Genomic DNA, 21565 nt, shown 5'->3' with positions numbered 1-21565 from the left:
GTGGCATCCTCCGCTTGTCGTTTGGGGTAGTGACCTGCAGTGTAGGAGCCTATGATGGCTACTTTCAAACACAGCCATTGGGAAGTTGGAATGTAAAACGAAGCTGGGGTGTTGGCGTCCATTCTCGTTTGTCTCGGTTGTGCAAAAGCAGCTCTATAGGAAGATGAACAGGTGCAGAGGAAAATAAGACTGATAACACAGTCAGAGTCATGTTTCCTTTTTCTTTTTTTTTTTCAAACACAGCAGAATTTAGAAAGGCAGTGGGTGTCGGAGGGGTCTGTAATCAGTAGTCAAGTTCTGGAAAGCAACTGATGACATTGGAGTGACTTGCAAAGCTCTCCTTTCATGTGTTTTCAGAGTTTTGTTGGTCACATTTGGTAGATTAAAGAGCATACACAGTCAGGCGACTTCCAGAGAGGATTTTCAGAACCTTTAGAAAATAATTTAGTTTCAGAAGTGGTGTGATGTCAATCACTTGAAATAAACTGGAGAGCAATCTTATACACTTTTCTCTTTTGGATGTAAGCCGAATAGAAGAGTCAGTCCAGAAAATGGGGCTCCTGGGTGGCCCAGTCTGTTAAGCGTCTGCCTTCGGCTCAGGTCATGATCTCAGGGTCCTGGGATCAAGTCCCACATCAGGCTCCTTGTTCAGTGGGGAGCCTGCTTCTCACTCTCGCGCTCTTCCTGCTTGTGCTCTCTCTGTGTCAAATAAATACATAAAATCTTTAAAAAAAAAAAGAAAAAAAATGGGCACAGGTTTCCAAACACTAGACTTTGTCTGACCATCCTGACGTTTCTGCTGCATTTGTCACCTGCATCCCGGAGGCAAGAGAAGTCTTGCTACAGGTTCTCCATGCTCTGCTTTGCCAGGTGCTATCCAATATCGATGAGCTGTTTGATAGGACAGAGTTTTCTGCAGCCCCCGATCCCGGATGGCCGGACTGCTTCAATAGTGGCGTATTTGTCTTCCAGCCGTCGCTGGAGACCCATGGCCTCTTGCTGCAGCATGCCACCGACCACGGCAGCTTTGATGGTGAGTGATGGGAGGCTGGAAATGGATGGAAGAGCATGGGGCTGTTTCCGGGACCACACCCCTGCCTCATCCTCATTTCCCTCAGATATGTGAATGACGTGAGTCAGTTAAAGATGTGGTGGAAGGCCACGGCCAGACAGGGTGATAGGAATAAGTGAAGTTAGTAAGGAAACATGCAGCAGAGAAAACCACTGAAGAAAACGTCCTCAGTGAGTAGGAAGAACGGTTCCCCAATCCTGATCATACAGAAATGGGTAGGCAGACCTTTCTCTAAAGACCAGATAATAGATTTTCTTTCAGCGTCATAGGTCGTATGATCTCTGCTGCAGATATTTAACCCTGCAGGTGTAGAGTGAAAGCAGCCATTGATAAGACTTACATGAGCATGGCTGTGCTCCAATAAAACCTTATTTGCAAAAATGGATGCAAGCCTCAGTCAGCCAGCCCCTGATAGAAAATAAAGGGAACAACTCAAGTAAGCAAGAGAAGCTGATGTTTCACTTGAATGGGCATCAATAGATGGGGAAGATGCTAGGATTGTTGTCATATGAAAGAAAGTAGTAGACTGATGAAGAATCATCTCTGGCTAAGGACAAGGAGTTGCCCACAAAGCACTGTGGCTAATGGATGGAATTCATTGCGGGAGCAGTGGAGAATGTTGGGGACAAGACGAGGGTTTATTATCAGTGGTTTGGGTTATGGGTGGAGAGTTTTGGAGAGAAAATATGCACTGTTAAAATTCATGGTATGGATGATCCGTCCTTTTTGAGACAAACGGTCCTATGGTAGTGGGCAGAGAAAACAAAGATAATGGGACCCCGCGTGCAAGCGTGTATGTTAAGCCCTGCAAACACATCCTGAATTCTTCGAAGCGCTCTACCACCTGTGATTAACCTCCTTGGGTGTGTGTTCGCCATTTAGGGGCAGATCAAGGCTTATTGAATAGCTTCTTCAGCAGCTGGTCAACGGCAGATATCCACAAGCACTTACCGTTCATCTATAACTTGAGCAGTAACAATGCATACACCTACAGCCCTGCTTTCAAACGGTAAGTTCTCCACTTTCTAGATCCTTCTACGCCTGCTGCCTTCCAGCAGCCCTGTCTCTAGAATCTTTATCAGTTTTCGGCATTTGGGGAGAAAAAAGCTAGATCATCCCTCTGTTTGCCTACTGCTTTAAATTATAGGTAGTCAAAGCAGCAAGTCTTAATGACAGTGGTTCCCAAAGGGTGGTCTAAGGAACCCCTGAGGGATTCCCCCCACAGTTCTTTTGAATGTCTGCAGTCAAAACGACTTAAAAAATAATACTTCTAAGATGTTACTTTTTCTTCTCATTTGTTTTTTATAAGTGTACGAGGTGGATTTTACAGAAACTGCCTGACATGATTAAACAATACACTAAAAAAACAAAACAATGCACTGAATGGAGACACAGATATAAGAAAGCAGCTGTCTCCTCTTGAAATGGTCAAAGTCATTCTTTTGACAGTTGTATTTTGAAAATACAGTTATTTTTCATGAAAAAGTATGAAGTGAACATCCACGTCTCGTGGGTCGATTGATTTCTAACGAATTGATCAAATCCGTTTTCAGATTTCTTAGTTTTGTTGTCTGTTGAGGTAAATATAGACAGATGGAATCCACGTGGACAAAGCTAAACTCTTGGTCCTCCATGCGTTTTAAGAATGTCAAGAAGTCCTAGGACCAAAATGTTTGAGATTCGCTGCTGCGGGTGATGTTGTTATAAACAAAAGTGGAAAATCGGAGCAGAATCTAGGGAAAGAATAATTCTAGGGCACGCATTTTTAACAGGGAACGTATTGCTTCTAAGGAGCAGAAGTGGGTCCTCAGGGAGTGAAAACATTCTATTCTTTTTAACGAATAAAGCAGAGATGTACATACAGAACATGGATATATGACACAAATGTAGTGTTAAAATTTCATGGGAAGATGATTATGGGGGAAAATGTTTAAAAAGGTTGAGAGGAGAAAATTCACAATCTTGTAAAGAGAAGCCAATTTTCTTGTTTTCAGCTTGCATTGTCTACTATCTATAAGTGATTTTTTCTTTTTTTTTTTTTTTTTGGTCCCTGTTGTCTGAAGGAGATGATGTTTTGGGCTACCTACCATACTGTTCATCTTTAGAAGACTCTTGATTTATTCTTCTGGTTTGAGGGAATTCCCCACTGGGTTATGATTATGTTCCTTGGTAGATAGAAAACAAAATACTCCCAATGTTGATTGTTTAAAACCACATATCTTTAAGGAAAATAACAGCAGGTCCACATAGTAGGGTTGAGACAAGTGTTCATGTGCTGCTGTCTTTGACACGCCTCGTGGTTGTGGGGGAATTTCCCTGCGTGTGTGATCACTTCCAAGTGGAAAGTAGAATGCTTTGTGTTTCTCCCTCAGATTCGGTTCAAGTGTGAAGGTAGTCCACTTTTTGGGGCCCACAAAGCCATGGAACTACAAGTACAACCCCCAGATGGAGGGCTCCGGGTTGGCCAACCAGCACCAGGCGTCCTTCCTTAACCTCTGGTGGAAAATCTACCAGCACAGCGTCCTGCCTCTTTACGGAAGCTTCCGGGATGAGGAAGAACACGCATCTCCAGGACACTCCGTAAGTGGGTGACACCCTCTAAAAGCAGGAGTTGAGGATGGGCATACACTTTGCATGATCGAATCGATACCCAGTGTACTTTCTCAAAATGCTCCCTTCTGTTTCTATGTGTTGTATTTCATAAAGGATGCTGAAGATACAGATACCCTGGGTTGTTTTCTTCTGGCTCAAAATCATGAATGTTTAATGAGCCAAAATGTGGCTGTGATTTAGAGGGTTGATGCATAAATAGATTATTTCAGTTAGCCGCCTTCATCAGGGAAAGAGCCCCTCGTAGCTAAGTGGCTGCAGATGATTGATTACCAGGTTGTTCAAGGAGACACTTGCCAATTTACATCATCAATTCAAGTAGCTGTTGGAGGACGTTGCTGAAGAGGATTTTTGAAGCTCTTGATTGATACCAATTTGATTTTTTTTTAAATGTAATGGTAACCCTTCATGCTCTAAATAGTCACGTTTGTGTAGCTAGTTTACTATGGATACACCTGCCATACAAAAGACCTCTTGAAATTCGGTTCCAGGAAGCTTTATTACCTGATCGTTGTTTACCAGGACATGTGTTAGTACCCTACAGTTAATCCCCAGCCATTGCATTGATGGGAAATGGAAGAGAATCCGTACTTTAGTCTTGGCCATGGTTTTTGTTGGGTGGAACTAGGTGCTTCTCTTTGGAAGGACTCAGTTGCTCCCATCATTTCCCACGAGGGAATAGGAGTTTATCTGTGTTTGTGTTGCCACTTGTTTTCTGCTGGGCAGTTTGCTAGACATCTGGTTGTATGGGATGGAAATTAAGATGTGGAGTCAGGCCGTTCTGGGAAATAAGGCGTTGAGAGCGGTCTAGGAGATGTGTGCCGTGTGGTTTTTCTCGCCAGAACGAAGGCAGCTTCCTAGAGGACCACCCATCACGTGTTCTATCAGAGCTTACCTTATGAGTCGTCACGTTTCCAGGATCCCTTCGGCCCTGGAGGCTGTCTGTGTTGGCCCAGGGGTGTGGGAGTGCTTGCTTTTGTTTCCAGAGCATCAGGCCCTGTGCACGGCCAGCTCAGAACATGGATAGGTTGTTTATAGGTTCTTGGGGCCCGGTTTCCTAAGTCTGTGTGCATTCCTTGGGCAAGCTTCTGTTTATTGAGTACAGATGATAGGGTCGGGGAGCGCGGGCCACACAGAGGACGGGATGGGCCCTGGGGTCCCCAGGGTAGCCGGAGGGTTAAAAAAGATGTAAGGAGGACTTACCAAGTGCATCCATCTTTGTTCAGGCTGGCATCGGGGAACCATGTGCAAAGCCAGCGGTGGGGTCCAGCCACCCTTGGCCTGCTGAGGGCCCTTCAGAGCAGACCATGGTCACAGACGACACCCCACCCTCACCCAAGGGATGCCATTCGGAAGATGTAAGTACCCACCCTCCACACAGGTGTGCCTGGAGAATCAGAGAATCGGATGCTGGCTCCCCAAGGAGACAGAGCTGAGAGCCTGCTCCCGGAGTTCCCACGGCTTCCAGGGAGGGAGAGGGCATGGCTCCGTCTGCAGTCTGCTCTAGCTTCGAGGAGCTCCTGTGTTCATGTAGATCATTGCACTGTGACCCGTGGGGTACATTGAATAATGCTCCCCCACCAACATGTATGTGCACATCCTAATCCTGGGAACTCGAACATGCTACCTCATCTGGAAACAGGGTCTTAGCAGGTGTGGTCAGGTTGAGGACCACCAGAGAATGATTCTGGGTTTTCCAGGTGGGCCCTGTGTTGTCACACGGGTCCTCGTATGGGGGAGGCAGAAGGAGATTTGCTGACAGAATGTGACAGAGAAGAAGCAGAGGCCAGACAGAGACGGGGAGATGCTAGTTCTGCTGGTGTTGAGGAAACACGGCCACAAACCAGGGCTGCAGGAGCTTCAAGGAGCGGGAAGAGGCCAGGAGATGGACTGTCTGCAGCAGCTGCCAGAAGGAATTCACCCTTGCCCGCACCTTGACTTCAGCCCAGTGACACCCACGTTGGACTTCTGACCTCCAGAACTGCCAGGTGCTCAGTCTGCATTGTTTTAAGCCACCCAAACGGGCAACAAATGTGGGCATTGGTCACGGCAGCCACAGGAAGATAATACACACCCTGAGAACAGGTGTTGGGTCTCATCCTGATATTGCAAGGTCCCCAAACTTTAATGTTTCAAAGGCGTTGCTTGCCTCTCCCTTGAACCCAGCTGCCAGACCACGTGGTTCTACGTCCGGAGACCTTTTGCCACACCCCTGATGCGAATACGACTTGGAGACTAATGTTGACCCATGTGCTCATTTCTGCTGCGGCTGGGTCTGCTGAATTCCTGGCCTCAGAGAAGAAAAACAACACCGCATGTTATTTGCAGAAGGGGGAACAGCAAATGAGGCCATTGTTTCTCCATCCCCAATTTCTGAGTGAATACATTGGAATAATGCCCAGTGTTTAAAGACTTCTGAATTTGGGAATCCTCGCGTTGAAAAGCATTTTTATTACCTTCATTTCTCATTTATTACCTTCATTTCTCAGATTATTACGAGTTTGTAGCTGGGGATGGATCTGGGGTATGGGGTCAAGGGACATCATATTTTTCCATGTGCTTCAAACAGGTTTGGGAGAACTGTGTCTTGATTGGGAAGAGTCGATGTTTAAATTTTAGCAAACATGTCTGTGGATGGCGCTCTAGTCTTTATTATAATACGGAACAAATTACATTGTCAAAGTTGTTAATAGCCTTTGAGTTTGGATTCACGTCAACCCAAACAAATTGAGAAGACCCTCAGCTTCGCACGGTAAAGACAGACATAGTAGAAAGGGAGCGTTTCCTGGTTTTTCATTCCTCCTGATGGTACACTGAGCCCCCCACAGTCTGAATGTGGCCCCAGGAAATGCCACATGTGAGTTCAATAAAGGCGTCTGCTTGTTGCAGGAACATGAAGAATCGGTCACTTAAGCTCTCACAGTGAGTGTACAAACTGCTCTCTGTTATGTCACCAGGAGCCACGCCTGTAACGGGATCTGTAAGAAAATTCAACGTTCTCACAAAATGTTTAGCAAACACATGGACTCGATTAAGTATTGCTCAGAAAACCCTTTTTGCACCTTGATGGTTGATTTTATCTGTCAACTTGACTGGGCTAAGGGATGCCCAGATAGCTGGTAAAACATTTGGAAGGCAGCTATGCTCACCACTATACCACCAACGCGCTGGTAAAACATTTGGTTCATTAATTTTGATTTCCTTGATTGCTGTGGGTCGTCTTGGTGTTTACTTCATACCTGAGTTTTGGCTTCACAATTGTCGGTGAAGCTCTGATAATAGACAACAAATATCTGTCTTTGTGTCTCTGTGTTTACAAGCGGCATTTCAATCCAAGCCGGCAGAGCCAGGCCCAGAGGAGCTCTTCCTGCAAAAGGGACCGGGCTTCTGGGCAAAGCCTATGGAAAGAATCTGCATCTCAGGATGGTGTTCCCTCGATGCCTGCTGAGCTGGACAGTGGCAACCAAAGGACACAAGTCCACCACCAGCAGCCCAGACATGGGGACAGCTGGCCACATCCGTGGCGGAAGATGGTGGTGTCACTTGGGCAAGTTTGCTGTGGCCCCAAACCCTACCCCGTCCTTAAGGGGTAATATCGGGGAGAGGAAGATTGTGGGAAAAGATCCCAAGAGTTGGAGAAAAGTGGGTTCAGAACAAGTCCTCATACAAGAGGAGGGATGTCACTGAACGTGAGAACCCTTCTTGTGTCCGTACGGGCATCGGGGTCTATAGATGGGACCTGGGGCTACCATCTTGCGGCACTCAATGGAGTCTGAGCCCAAGGCCAGGGGTCGGCAGAGGGGAGATGACTCCCCAGGTGGGATGGGTGTGCCCGGCTCAGGATATTTAACTAGTCCTCACAAGTAACTGTGGAACTCCAGTCTCTCGTCTTGGCGGCTCTAATGGACTGGCCCTGCTCCAGCTCACCTACACACCCCCGCACCTCAGGCCTTGAAGACATCTCCAAACAGCAGGTTCCTGCAGTGAATGACCTGTATTTGCAGATTGCAAAGGAAGCAGCCAGAGGAAAGAATACAGAATGATCCACCCGGATGTATAATTTTGATTTGTATTAAAGTGCTCAGAGGAAGAAGGGATCCTCCAGGCATGAAGAGGCAACAAGGGAAGGCATCCTTGTCTATTGAAATGTGTAATTCTGACCAGAGGGGTGTCGTCTCTGAGGATCCGAGGGAAAGAGTGGGGGACTCAGGCATGTGAGACCCCGCCGAGCTCACGCCCGTGTGTCTTGGACACTCAGAGGAGAAGGGGCTCCAGGCAGAGTACTGTGAGCACTCCTTACGTGCATCATATTGCCCGGGGAGGAGGAGAGGGATCCAGACAAGAGCTCAGGAATGGGCAGCTGTTGGAGAAAGGGCTGGAAGTGGAAAGGAAGCCACTTTGATAAGTAAATACAGACTCAACCCTAAATAGCTGGGGGAGGTACGTTGGTAGCCTACAGCACATTGAACACTTCGCTGGAATAAAAGTAATATAAACAAGGAGGAGCGTTTCAGGGTGTCTGCGTCATTCTTCAGTCCCCTCTCCCCGCCCCTTTCCGTCCTACCACCTGTGAATAATCCGTTGCCGAGATGGACTTTTGAAGAAATCTCGGTGGCTTGACTAATTAACCATGAGCATGCGTCTCTCAAAGCGATGAATTCTTCATAATTTTAAAAGGAAGGGATGCATCACTAAATTCTACTCCTGAAGCCAATACTACACTATATGTTAACGAACTAGAATTTAAATAAAAACTTGAAACAAAAACAAAAACAAGGAAGGGATGCTTTCACAGTAACTTGGGTATAGTGCCTTATTTTGGAATTAATTATGGGGCATCGCTGCCACCTACTGGCAATGTAGTGAATTACTGACTCTGGGTCTTAAATTTGGGGAGCTGGAACCCAGTCTAAAAAAGAAAGAAAAGATGATTTTCATAAATTCCTATAAATGTACAGGAGCTAGGTCCTGAATTTGGGATCCTTATTGAAGACAGGAGCCTTTGAATGATGGCAACAGTATTGACAAGGAGGTCTTAGTTTTCAAAAGGAAAGCCAAATGTCTAATTTTCTTCCCATATAAATTAATGTATTAGAGAAATATATTTGCCCTTTACTGTCTTCACAGTCAAGTGTTTTGTCCTCCAGTGTCATGTTTGTCCTCCAGTATCGTGGGTGGGGAAATGTAGTGGATGAAAATATGAGGAATGCCCTTTAGGTTTTTGAAGTTATTGGTTGTTTTTATTGTGCTTTCTTAGAACATCGTATTTGTTTTTTCATAAAACGTTTTGTTGAGGGATAACATGCATGTAAAAGAGGGCAAACATGGTAACTATACATCTTGATGCATTTTCAGAGTGAAAAAAAAAATCTTAAATAACCACAATCCAGATGCAGAAACTCACCCCAAATACCTCTTGCACCCTCCCAGTCACTAGGGAAGTCCATCCTGACCTTGACCCACACCACTTCCTTGTGAGTGCTTTTGAGCTCCTTATAAACAGGATCCTACAGTATCTACTTTTGGGTCTGGTCTCTTTCACTTGACGTCTTCAGGAGATCCATTCGTCTAGAGCTGAGTGTAGTTCACTGATTCTCATAGGCTGCATATTATCCAATTGTAGTAAGACAGAATGTACTGTTTAATTCTAGTGTTGGTGGACACACTGCTATTTCGGGTAACACAGGTAACTCCGCTAGGAACAACCTTATACATGCCTCTTGTTGCCCTCACTAAGCATTTTTGGAGAGGTTATCCTTAATGGTGGGGTCCTTAGAGCAAAGGGCATGCGTGTGTACCCTTTTGCGTTAGTAGATTCTGCCAAGGATTTTGTACCCCTAGCAGGGTAGGGAAGTCATGGTTGTCCTACATCTTCAGCAATCTTCCAAAATGCCAATGAGCATGTGGGACATCTCTTTGTGGTCTTACTTTGCACGTATGAGATGATGTGGAGTTAACTTGAACCAATTCTCGGTGCTTATCAAGCTTTGACTCTTTTGGAAATGCTCGTTCAAATATTTTGAACATTTTTTTCCTCCGGTGTTTCCTTTTTTTTTTTTTTTTTAAGTTAGAGTCTTAACAATTTGTATATATTCCAGATGCAAGTTCTTTTTCAGTAGTGCAGTCTAAATGCTTTCTCCTACTCTGTTCCCTTTTCAGTCCCCACATGGCATCCTTTGATGAATAGAAGTTTAGCCAGGTTTTAAAATTTCCTTGATGAGGCGTATGTTTTGTTTATTCTTTAGGAAATCTGTCCCTAAACTAAGGTCATGGAGATAATCACCTTGGTTGTCTTACAGAATTTTTATCGTTTCTATCTCTTATAGGTAAGTGTATAATCCACTTGGCATGGATGTTAGGTAATGAATGAGTTGGGGGTCAACATTCACAACTGTTACATGGGGGTCTATCATTAACTCAGCACGGGTTATCAACAACACCTTTAATTCCCCCATGCTTTGTCATGTTTCCTTTGCCCATATGTGGATGGATCTATTTCCAGATTCTTGATTCTTTTATTTTTCCCTCTCTTGCACCAATAATATACTGTCATATGATTACCGTGGCTTTAAAATAAGTCATGCGAGTATTTCAACTTTTTTTTTCCTTTCCCTGCCTCTTCTAAATTTCCTTTAGATTTCCATATGAGTATTAGGATCAGCTTTGCAGTGTCTTGGAAAACAAAACAAAACAAAATTTTCTGGAATTTCCACTGGGATTGCATTGAATCTATAGCTGGGTTTTGGAAGGATTAATATCACCAAAGTTTGAGTCTTCTGCTCGTTGGACTTAGTGTATTTCTACTTTTAGATCTTCTTTAATTTCTTCCAGTATGTTAATTTTTTTAGTAAAGACCTTGCATACATTTTGCTAGACTTAATTCCTGGTTTTTGGTGGATTGTGAGGCAATGATAAGTAGTGTCATTGTAAACACTAAGATTGTGCCTGGATTCTTTTGGTTATTCTGTACACACCTTATCATCTGCAAGTGAAACACTGTCCAGTAGTTTCTTAAAATGTCGATCATACATCTAGCATGTGATCTAGCCATTCCACTCCTAGCTGTTTACTCAAGAGAAATGAATGCATATGTTCATATGAAAACAGCAGTTGATTTGTTTTTTTTTTTTAAGATTTTATTGATTTATTTGAGAGAGCGAGTGCACAAGCAGGGGGAGCAGCAGAGGGAGAGGGAGAAGCAGACTCCCCCCCCCCCCGAGCAGGGAGCCCAAAGTGGGGCTCGAATCCCAGGACCTGGGATCATGACCTGAGCCAAAGGTAGATGCTTAGCCGACTGAGTCACCCAGGAGCTCAGAACTGGACACAACTCAAGTGTCCATCAGTAGGTCAAAGTATAAACGAAGTGTGGTCCATCCACACAGTGGAATACTACTCAGTAATGAAGAGGAATGAACTATCGATCCAGGCAGCAAAGTTGCAAAGGGTAATTATATCGAGTCAAAGAAGCCAGACAAAAGATAAAACATACCATGTGGTTCCATTTCTGTAAACTTGTAGAAAATGTAAAATAATCTACAGTGACAAACAGAAGATGAGAGGTTCCCTGGGGATGGAGGAGGAAGGAGGGAGAGATTATTATGGAAACTTCGGGGGCCGATATGTGTTTACTTCTCTTGATTGTGCCCAAATTTGGCAGCATGTACAGTTTAGTCCAGTTTATAGTATGGAGATTGTACTTCAGTAAGGCTGTTAACAAAGCAAGACATTTAATGCTACTGTCTATTCTTGGCACATCTTTCTATTGTTATGCAATATTTCTACTAAAGTTTATTGCCTTAAAGCTTTGTTTTGCTTCGTACTTATATGGTATATCTCGTTCGGCATTTTTCCTGCCAACCTTTCTGTGTTCTCATGTTTAACGTGTAACTCTTTAAGATGTTCAGAATGAGGTTTTGTTTTCTTTCTATCCAAATACTTTTTGCCTTTTACCTGGGGTACTTTGTTGACATTTAATGTAATTACCAGTATATTTATGTTTAAATCTGTCCCTTGGTTTGCTCTTTATTGTCACCAATTTGAGAGGTCTTTTTCTTTCTTTGTAATCTTTCTTTGGATTGATTAATGTATTTTTAGTTATTCCATTTCAGCCTCTTTTACATGTCAGTTTAGCATTATTTTGATTATTTTTTAAGTGGTTACCCAGAGATTCCAATTTTCATTCCTAACTTTGACATAATGTAACATATTCAGGACTTTGTCGCTTCCAGGGAATAGAAGAACCCCAGAAGGCTTTCAGACTGTCCATTTCCCTCCACATTTTGTTCTATTCTTACAGAACAATATTTTAATTCTGTAGCTACTTTACACAGTCCAAGTTCACTTAGCTATATCATTTTATTTTTATTCCTTATTTCATTCTTTCTATCAGTCATCATTGTCTTCTCTCCAAAGAACTTCCTTTATTATTTATTTTCATTCAGGTTTCATGCTGAAAAATTCCCTCCCTTTGTATATCTGAAAATTCCTTTATTTAACCTTCATTTGGGGCCGTATTTTCCTGGATGTGGAATTCTCACTTGGCAGTTCTTTTTACAAGGGCACTTTGACCGTGTTGTTTCGTAATCTTGTGACGTCCATTACTTCTCTGCAAATGCGTCTTCCAGGCTCAGGGTCTATGCACTTCAGGGTCATTGGTCTCTTTGCTCTGGCCGCTCTTCAGATTTCTCTCTTGGGCTTCAGTTATCTGTTGTATAATCATGGCTCCGGGTTTATTATTCTTTGTATTTGTCCTACTTGGAGTTTGTAGCTTGAGCCTGCATTCCTTCTGCCCATTCTGTCTCTCTCTGGCTCCCTCGGGTTGAGTTTAATCCGTTGGTAAGCCCACATTCTGAACACTTAATGCCAGTTACTGTGTTCTGAACCCCAGTAAACGTCAGATATTTAATAGGGCAGTTTCCATACTTCATTGAAAATCTCCAACTTGTCCCTTTATTTCATTTAAAGTATTTCTTACACTTGGTTATAGTCTATGTCTGACAAATCGTATATCTGGATTTCATTGTGGATCTGCTCTTGTGGTTTGATTTTGTTTTTCCTCTTGTTCTTCATTCATTTGGTCTTGTCTTGCTCTGTGCTAGTTGATTTTTGATACCACACATCACACTGCATATTTTTTTAGAGTTTATTTATTTATTCGGGAGAGAGAGTGAGAGAGAGAGAGAGCACGTACAAGCAGGGGGAGCTGCACAGGGAGAGGGACAAGCAGGCTCCCCACCGAGCAGGGAGCCCGACCTGGAGCTCAATCCCAGGACCCAGGGATCATGACCTGAGCTGAAGGCAGGTGCTTCGCCGACTGAGCCGCCCAGGCGCCCCTGGCAGGAAGTTTTCATAGAGGTGGTGTGCCCGTGCCCTGTTGGAGGTTGAACTGGGGTGAAATTGGGCTTCCGTGTGTCTAAGAGCTGCTCTGTTTCTTGTCCTCCTTTTAGCGCAGTCCCTCATGAAAGCCTGTGCTGTTCAGAGGGTCCCTCCTGAATACCTCATCGTTTATGGGTTCCTCAGCCTCAAAGCACTGCTGAACTGTCTGCTCAGATTCTTCCTACAGCCTCTTGGTTGCCTCAAGGGCGAATAAGATGCCAGATGCATTTATTATATTCCCATCACAGACGCAACCCAGCCCACCCACATGATTTCTGCAGTATGTTTGCAGGGACAATTGGGAAATGTGTCAATGTTCTTTAGCCTCTGTAGCAGACAGTGACCAGGTTAGTGTTGCAGAAGCCTTTGGACCATTTATGGCCCCCAGCGCCTGGGTACAAGCTTGCTTCCTGACCGTGAATTGATTAGGCTTGCTGTATAACAAACAGCCCCAGGTAGGGAAAAAATCTACGTCTGTGCCCCAGTCAGCTGCGGTGGCAAAGGCATCCTGGGCTCCATGCCGTCACCAAGGGGTCCAGGATCCTCCTGTAGTTGTAGTCCAGCTTCTTCCAGGGTGTCCCTTGTCCACTGTGGCTCTCTGAGAGAGAATTAGCCCTTCGTGCTGAAGCCAGCCATCGCACACAATGCATCGTATTGTCTCCTAGGCACCTGAAATGCTCTTGGCTATGGAGCATCCTTGGAAGCACTGAGAAAATAGTCGCTCAGATTGCTTTCTGTAGGGGTTTGTTTTCTCATGGAACCCCAGGTGAAACAGGTTGGAGGGATCTTGTTCTTCACCTGACCCGTGAGTAAAGAGGGTAGGAAAAGTGTATCCCGCATCAGTGGAGGTGAGTCACGTGGCATCTCAGTGGTGTGGATGAGAAGTCATCGTATGGCTCCACTTAGGTACGAGGAAGACGGGGGCATGTGAGCCCAAGACAAAGGAGCAGACGCAGGAAACGGTGAGCCTGGCACCGTCTGCCCCACACCTGTTCCTTGTCACGCTGCCTTTGTATCGTGGAGGCAAACAAAATAGATGGGGTGTTTTCAGATATTTGCAGGAGGGTTATCCTAATTTGCTTTTCTTTCTTTCTTTATGACAGACAATAGGGTGGCCTGAACTTGAGACATCCGCTGGAGTGAGGTGTGACCCATTGTCACCACCCTCCCCCCAATGTGCAGACTCCTCAGGGACCCAGACCACCTCGGTACACCTCATTTACACTCCTTACGTACCTCTGTGTCTCCTAGTGTTGTTTTCTTGGCATGTCTTTGTCCATCGAATACCAAAGAAGATGCCCCCTGCTTTTCTTCTTCATCCGGTGATCTTTCGGCATGGTTTTCCCAACCCTGAATGTCTGTTGTGATTAGTCTATACAGAACTGGGGTGTCTATTCAGATTTCTGTTTGGTTTGTCATTTGGTTAGTCCATTTCCCTTTAGGAAGAATTAGAGATGACAAAGCTGTAACATCACCATGACATATATTCTCCCTTTCAAAATAAATTTTTTGGTAGGACTTTGGACCCATGTTTCATATCAGTATTGAAGGATTATGAGTCCTACCCCTGTTTTTGCTAAACTTGCCCTCATGAATCTGGGCTTTTTTACTGTGCATGATCAGAGGTTTGAGCTCAGAGTCTGCTGTGCTCATTGAGACACGAGCTTAGTAAAATGCTTCCATGGGCATCTGGTATAAACTATAGTCAACCCTTGAGCGACACAGTGTTGAACTGCATGGGTCCACTCATACACGGATTTTTTTCAATACATACAGTATGGTACTATAAGTGTATTTTCACATCTTACGATTGTCTTAATCACATTTTTTCTCCAGCTTACTTTATTGTAAGAATACAGGCTGTGATATATAGAATGTGCTAAATATGTGTTGGTCGACATTTTGTGTTATTGGTAAGGCTTTCGGCCAACAGCAGGCTATTGGTAGTTAAGTTTTGGGGGAGTCAACAGTTATACGTGGATTTTCGACTGTGTGTGGGTCAGTACACCTAACCTCCCATTATTCAGGGGTGAACTGTAATTGAATCCCTGTCTGAAAAATTAGCTTTGGTACCTCCCATAAAAACTTCCAGCATCTCATCTTGTGTGAGAAATGGTGGGTGTCAGGGGAGAAGGTGGGAGTGGGGAAGCCCCCCTTTCTAGTCTTTGAGGAAAGGGCCTTTGACACGACACATTCCTTTGATCTTATTTTCCCCTGGCAGAGTGCTCTGTTCTTGTAGTTAAAGCCGTCGTCGCCTGAAACCGTCTGCCGACTAACGATGGAATGGTTATGTTTCTAGCAGCCCATGGATAAAGGAGAAGGTGACCCATCTGTGGAAATCTTGGAACCAAGCCAGGAGCCCCCTGTGGATGTCACCGGGGACTCCAGTCCTCAGGATGCTTTGGAGGTGGTACCCTCATTGTCTCGTCTGGCACTCCTGCTGGATGCTGTCCTCCATCACTGGGGCCGGCAGTACTCATGCGCCAACCTCAATGTCCAGCCTGACTTTGTTGAAATAAGACTCTGCCTGCCTCTCTTGGTGCTTCTGATTCGTCTTTCTCCTTTCCGGCGTTTGCCTGGGGTGCTTGGTCACTTTCTTTCCCATCCTTAATCATCATGGCCTTTCTCTCTTTAAACACTGTTCCGCAAAAGTTAATTGACCTTCAGGGGCTTTTTCTGTTCTTCTTGCTGATTGCCCAGCGAGCCATTGTCTCATATGAAGAGGATAAAAGCAAAAAAATCTGGGGGTGAACGTTTGGCGCCAAATGGTGCATGCTGTGCTGTCCTTCCGCTTTCAGATGTCCTTGTCTTAAATTTTCTTCTTTCCACGGATATGTTGAATGAAAGCAATTGCAAAAAAAAAAAAAAAAAGTCTAACAGCAATTGAATGACACCTTTTGCTTTTTAAGTAGTAGTTAATATGGCTCTAGAGCTGGACATTGGGTATCTGATGAAAGTTAGTATTGAGCACGTGTCTGTTTCAGTGGGTATTAGCAGAATACTGTAGCCTGGGGGACTTATGCACATAGTGCGTTTATTTCTCCACAGTTCTGGGGACTGGAAGTCCAAGGTCAAGGTGAGAACCACTTCCTGGTTCATAGACCTCCATCTTCTTGTGTCCTCACACGGAGCAAGGGGCGAGGGAGCTCTCTGGGGTCCCTTTTGTAAGGACACTCATCCCATCCATGGGGGCTCCACCCTCGTGACCAGACCACCTTCCAAAGGCCTCCCTCCTCATACCATCCCTATTGGGGGTTAGTATGAATTTTGGGGGGACACAGATACTTAGTTTATAGCAATATTTGCAATATGGCCTACTCTATAATACATTTTTTAGTTTGCATGATGCTTTTACTAGAATGTACGGTGGAGAAAACGTGTACGCTTTTCTCCCTCTTACTTTGTCAGTGTAGTAAATGCCAAATGCACTATTTAGAACTTATTTCTAGAGGCTTCCATGACAGGGTTTCTTCTGAAACTCTGCTGGTGGCATGTGGAACGTGAGCGTATTCAGCTCTGGCGGTATGGCTTTGAGGCAGAGTGATTCGGGTAAATAGCGCTTGGGGGTGACACGGTATGGGGGTGCTGCTGGGCAGACCTCATTTAACAGCTCAGCCATGTGGTGTGGGGGCTTTGGGACCGTTGGCGAGTTCATTACCTTCTCTGATCCATGAGGTGGAGACGGGGGTGCCCACCTGGGAAAGCAGGAGGTGGGGGTGGGGATTAGACTCAGCAGTGGTTTGGAAGAATCCGTGATTGTACCTGGCTCATAAAGATTAGCACCAGCCCTACCACCAGGGCTGCTCCCAGCAGATGGCACCGGTAACACTCCCACCTTCTAGGGTGATGCACCTGTACAGGATGCATCCCGTTGTGAGGGGACCTTGTGAGCACCCAGGAAAATGGCACTCCATTACTTGTCCGCTTAACTGGGGCATGTTGACTTTCTCCTCCTATGTAGTGTCTCCACTCCACTGTGGATGACCCTCACTATTTTGTATAATACCATGTTTCATAAAATCAAGGGAGTCTGTGGTTTTCCTAGATAGGTCTCTCCTCTTGTTATCACGGAGGACGCAGTCGCCACACTGTTTTGTGTTGAGCGATAGTATACCATGTGTTGAGCGATAGTATACCATGTGTTCTATGGGTCCTGTTAATTCCAGAAAAGTTTTAGTTCCCAGACATGCACTGAGCCCGAATCCAAGGGCTCTTAGAGGAGAGAAGGGCTAAGATCTAATGGAAAATAATTCTTTATTAACTCTTGCTATTTCCTTGGCCAATAGGATGGCAGTGTTTGAACACGATGTAAGGGAACAAGGGTAGAAAACAGAACGTTATCCATACAAACTCTTTAAAAACACTATTGTAAATGATCAGAGTAGAAAGTCCCATATGCCCAGTAGCATCGAAATTCTAATTTAACTATCTGGCATCCAGTGTCATCCCACCAACACACACAGTGTCTGGGGAACACCTGAGTGTCTCCTGTAGCGTGTGTGTGTGTGTGTGTGTGTGTGTGTGTGTGTGTGTGTGTTATCAGCACATGCATATTTTTAGACATCTTTTTCTAATCCTTGGTAAGAAATTTTTAAAGGAAACATATTCACTACTTTTATTGACCCATTTGAGTGCCAAACAAAAGGTGCGTGTGTGTGTTTGCACATGTCTGTATTTATATACTGTCTCGTATTTTGGCTTTAAGAAGATAAAAACCCTGCCATTTGCAAGCAGAAAACCACTGCGGTTATTATTTAAATGGCTTTGGCAGGCTGTCCAAACTACTATAGGCTTTATTCATACAAGGCGAGTATTTTCTTGATTTCATGTAGTTTGATTATATACGGTGATACCAAACATTGAGGTTTCCGGTGGGTGGAAGCATTAAATCGGTACAGGTGTGTGTGTAAAATGGTTTAGTGGTAAAAATTAAAACACTTCTTATGAAAAAGTGAACACATGTACCATGGTATTTTATAAGATTTCACAAAACGTGGCCAGGAAAAGCGTCTTCTTCTAAGAATATTATATTAAACTCAGCACATATTTTGTTCAAGAGAACTGAGATTCATTTGTAGACCCAGTCACTAAACCAGATGTTCAGTTGCGCCAGGGATGGCTCCAAAAACCATCTTCTGTCTGCTTGTCCTCCCTAGGTTGGCCTGGCCATGTCTGTTTATGAAATTTCCATCGAAGAGAAGGTCAAGGAGCCGAGTCCCGAGGAAGAGAGGAGAAAATGGGAGGAGGGACGCATCGATTACATGGGGAAGGATGCATTCGCCCGCATCCAGGAGAAGTTGGACCGGTTTCTGCAGTAACCCCAGGGGTCGCATTGCGCCGTGTGTGGTTAGGCAATATTCTGCTGCATGGTCCCGCGAACGCGGACATCTCCAGGCCCTTCGAAGGGAACAGGTGTTCAACTATGTGCCTCTGTTTATGGCTGACCAACTTGGGTGCCTCACAAAAATAATGTAGACCATAAAAAACCCAGCTTAAAGCCCTCTACCCCCCTGCCCTGCTTATCCAAGCTACCCATGCCTTCTTGGCTCCTCTGAGATGTCAGTTCTTCTCAGCAAATGGGAGCAGGGATAAACTTCTGGTAGACCCTTGATCATGCTCTCTGGTCTTGCTCCAAGGAGCTCTGGGATGCTGCCTTGGTCAGGTGCTACCATCTCTATCCCACGTAGGGTTAGACATCACTGCAGATTCTCTTCTGCCCCTAAGCTAATGACAGCGGTACATGTATACAGGACCTCAGGAAGCCTCGACGATGGAAAGTCCTTCCCTTGAGGACTAGGTAGACGTTCAGACGTCTTGAGGGAGACTCTCACGTAGACTTCACGGAGCATGTCTGAGCAACACCACAGGTGTTGTTTCTCTTCTGCAAATCCTGGTGGGGCTGCCAAGTGCTGTTGGCGGATGCCCGACTTGGGAAATGCTGGAGGTAATGTGGAAGGGAGATTCTAGCTGGCTTGGGGGATGGAACGTCTTCTTGGTTGGGGAGCACTGAGGGTTTACCCCGGGTGGTTCTGATGACACCTCACTCACGCTGACAGGATCTGGAGAGGCTCTTTGTGTAGAGGCAGATCTGTCTGCAGTCCGTCACAACTGACTGTGCTCTGCTGGATATCACTACCTCGGTGCTAAATAACGAGTCGAGCCACTGTGTTCTCCAGACCATTTCAATGCAGCTGTTTTGGGGAGAAATCTCAGTTTTATGAGACTGGATGCTTTATTCTATGAGAAGTCCTCATCTTCAGAAGTATCCTCGTTTTGTGAATTCACGCAGTGTGTTGGAACAGCTCTGACCGGGTCACTGCGTGTGGCCACCACCTAAAAATGGGCACCACCGCGCTAAAGAGAGGGAAATGTGATTTCTTAAAAGTTAGGATGGTTTGTTTATCATGCACGTACTGTGGAACATCAGAGGGTTTCCTACAGACAGGTTTGGACCACGTGGTGGTGGCTATGCTATAACTTGGCGGGTGTGTTTGGCCATGTTTTACATCCTGTCAAGCAGGTGAGCCCTTGGGTGGAGGAATGTGGGGAAGTGCATGATGTTAGTTGTGGTCTGAGCTTTTGCAAGATGTGAGTTACCGGGGGGTTGTTTCCTTTATGTCTGGGTGGCTAATGGTCCGCAGTCTTGGTTGGGCATCGCACATACGAAGCTTCTGGAGCTAAGTGAAGATAGCCCTATGGATATATAGCCTTACAGGGATTGAGTTGGGATGGTAATCAAGCATTAGAGTAACACTATAAACTTGTTCTGGGGAAAGACCGTGGGTGCTGGGTGCCCTGGTGTTGGGTTATGAAAAACAGGAGCCCGAGTCTGACATACTTGAGAAGGAGGAGTCTGGTGATGAATATTTGAGTCTGGTTCAGCTTCTGTGGGGAAGAGAACTCCTGTTTCTGGACAGTGGTTTAATGGCTTAAGGTGTCTGTTCAACACAGACTTCTGTTACGCATTCTGGTCTATATCTTTGATTTCAATGGATGCTAATGCACTTCAATTAAAAATTTAAAACAGCAACATGGTGTCCCTTCTGGTGTGTGTTTGTGTGTGTTCTGAGCCATCAAAATAATATTTTATATGTCACAGAGGGAAGGGATGTGGGTGTGTGTAAATTTAAATCACCAACATTTTTTTTCAGAATTGCTAGTAGCAGTAAAGTGTGTAGAACTGTTTACTTCTCACTGTGTTGAAATTCCCTAAGGTCTCCCTAGGGAAGCTACCCATTTCCTAGCATTGTTTTTCAATGTCACATTCATTCATTCAATCCATCCACCCATCTTCCAATCACTCACCCATCCATCCATCCATGCATCCAACCATCCGTCTATCCATCCATCCCATGGTTATTGAGTTCTCTGTAGGGCAGGCCCTGTGACATGTACTTACTCATAAATGAGTAGTTCAGAACCTTCTGAGGGTTGCTAAATAACATCTGTGTAAGAGGTATAATATGATGTTGTTACATGAGTAAGGCCAATGCAGAATCTGTGCTATGTAAGGTCAGGACCACACAATTGTTCGAGTCCCCAGGAGATGTGATTTGACCTGTACTATCATTAATATTTGGGTACATAAAAGGTAGGTTGTGTGTGTGTGTGTGTTTACGTTTTCTTGTTCTAGAAATATTTTCCAATGATTATTTGGGAGCAGGAGGAAATGCCACGTGGGGAGAAGCACCTGTGGATATGGTGACTTCGCAGGGTGGGTGAAGGTGTGTAGATGTAGAGGAACAAAGTATAGTATGATCACTTGGTCCTATCTTGCTGAAACCATTGTGTGGTACTTGAATGCACATGAACAGCTCACTTGCTGATGGGTTTTGGCGTGGGACTGCAAACAAGTTGAAGCAGAACGGGGTTTCTTTCTGGTGACCACTCCTGAATAAGGAAATGCAGACCAATTATCCTTGTACGTGCTTATTAGTCATTCATTTCTTCTTTAGTAAAACGACTGCGCACATCTTTTGCCCACGTCTTAGGTGGTCTGTCTCCTTATTATGCAGTTGTTTTCATTTGGAAATATTTTTCTCCCCATCTGTGGCTTATCTTTTCCTTTTTTTTTCATGGTGCTCTTTGAAGCACACAAGCTTTGAATTTTGATAAACTCATTTATCAAGTTTTGAAAAGCAGATCAAGCTTTGGTTGTCTTATCTTAAAAAATCTCTTCCTGACCCAAGAGGACAAAGATTTTGCCGTGAGTTTCTTTCTGATCCTCTTTTTCGTTTGGGTCTCTAGTGGATTTGGCGTTCACCCTTCGGGACGTGTGAGAGGCTAAAGGTCTAAATGTGTGTTTTTGCGTGTCAACAGCCAACTGTGACAGGGAATGCCCCATTGGATGTGTAACAGACTCATCTATGGGGCTAGCCGAAGCTGACCATATTCTGCAAAATTTCCCTAGTTTGGATATTCGAGTGCACTCCCAGGCCCCTCAGAGCCTGCTCACACTCACGCAGAGCTTGCAGTAAAGGCGTGGGACAGGAAGGCGGCCAGAGACGG

General features: G+C 44.8%; 1 protein-coding gene across 1 annotated transcript in view; it reads left to right on the top strand.

The window, feature by feature from the left end:
• GYG2 (glycogenin 2) overlaps positions 1 to 18375 on the top strand; it is a 31985-nt gene extending 13610 nt beyond the window's left edge. The window contains exons 5-11 of the mRNA XM_088028586.1: positions 871 to 1033; positions 1955 to 2081; positions 3445 to 3652; positions 4909 to 5040; positions 14161 to 14265; positions 15357 to 15464; positions 18214 to 18375. Coding sequence (XP_087884712.1) covers positions 871 to 1033; positions 1955 to 2081; positions 3445 to 3652; positions 4909 to 5040; positions 14161 to 14265; positions 15357 to 15464; positions 18214 to 18375 — 1005 coding nt within the window. The remainder of the gene's footprint in view (positions 1 to 870; positions 1034 to 1954; positions 2082 to 3444; positions 3653 to 4908; positions 5041 to 14160; positions 14266 to 15356; positions 15465 to 18213) is intronic.
• The last annotated feature ends 3190 nt before the right edge of the window (positions 18376 to 21565 follow it).

This window comes from Eumetopias jubatus, unplaced genomic scaffold, assembly GCF_037043125.1.
Source record: "Eumetopias jubatus isolate StellerSeaLion01/CBP00866 unplaced genomic scaffold, mEumJub1_p1.0 scaffold_11, whole genome shotgun sequence".
NCBI lineage: Eukaryota > Metazoa > Chordata > Mammalia > Carnivora > Otariidae > Eumetopias > Eumetopias jubatus.
Note: the sequence above shows the minus strand (reverse complement) of the source record. Positions and strands in the feature narration are given on the sequence as shown.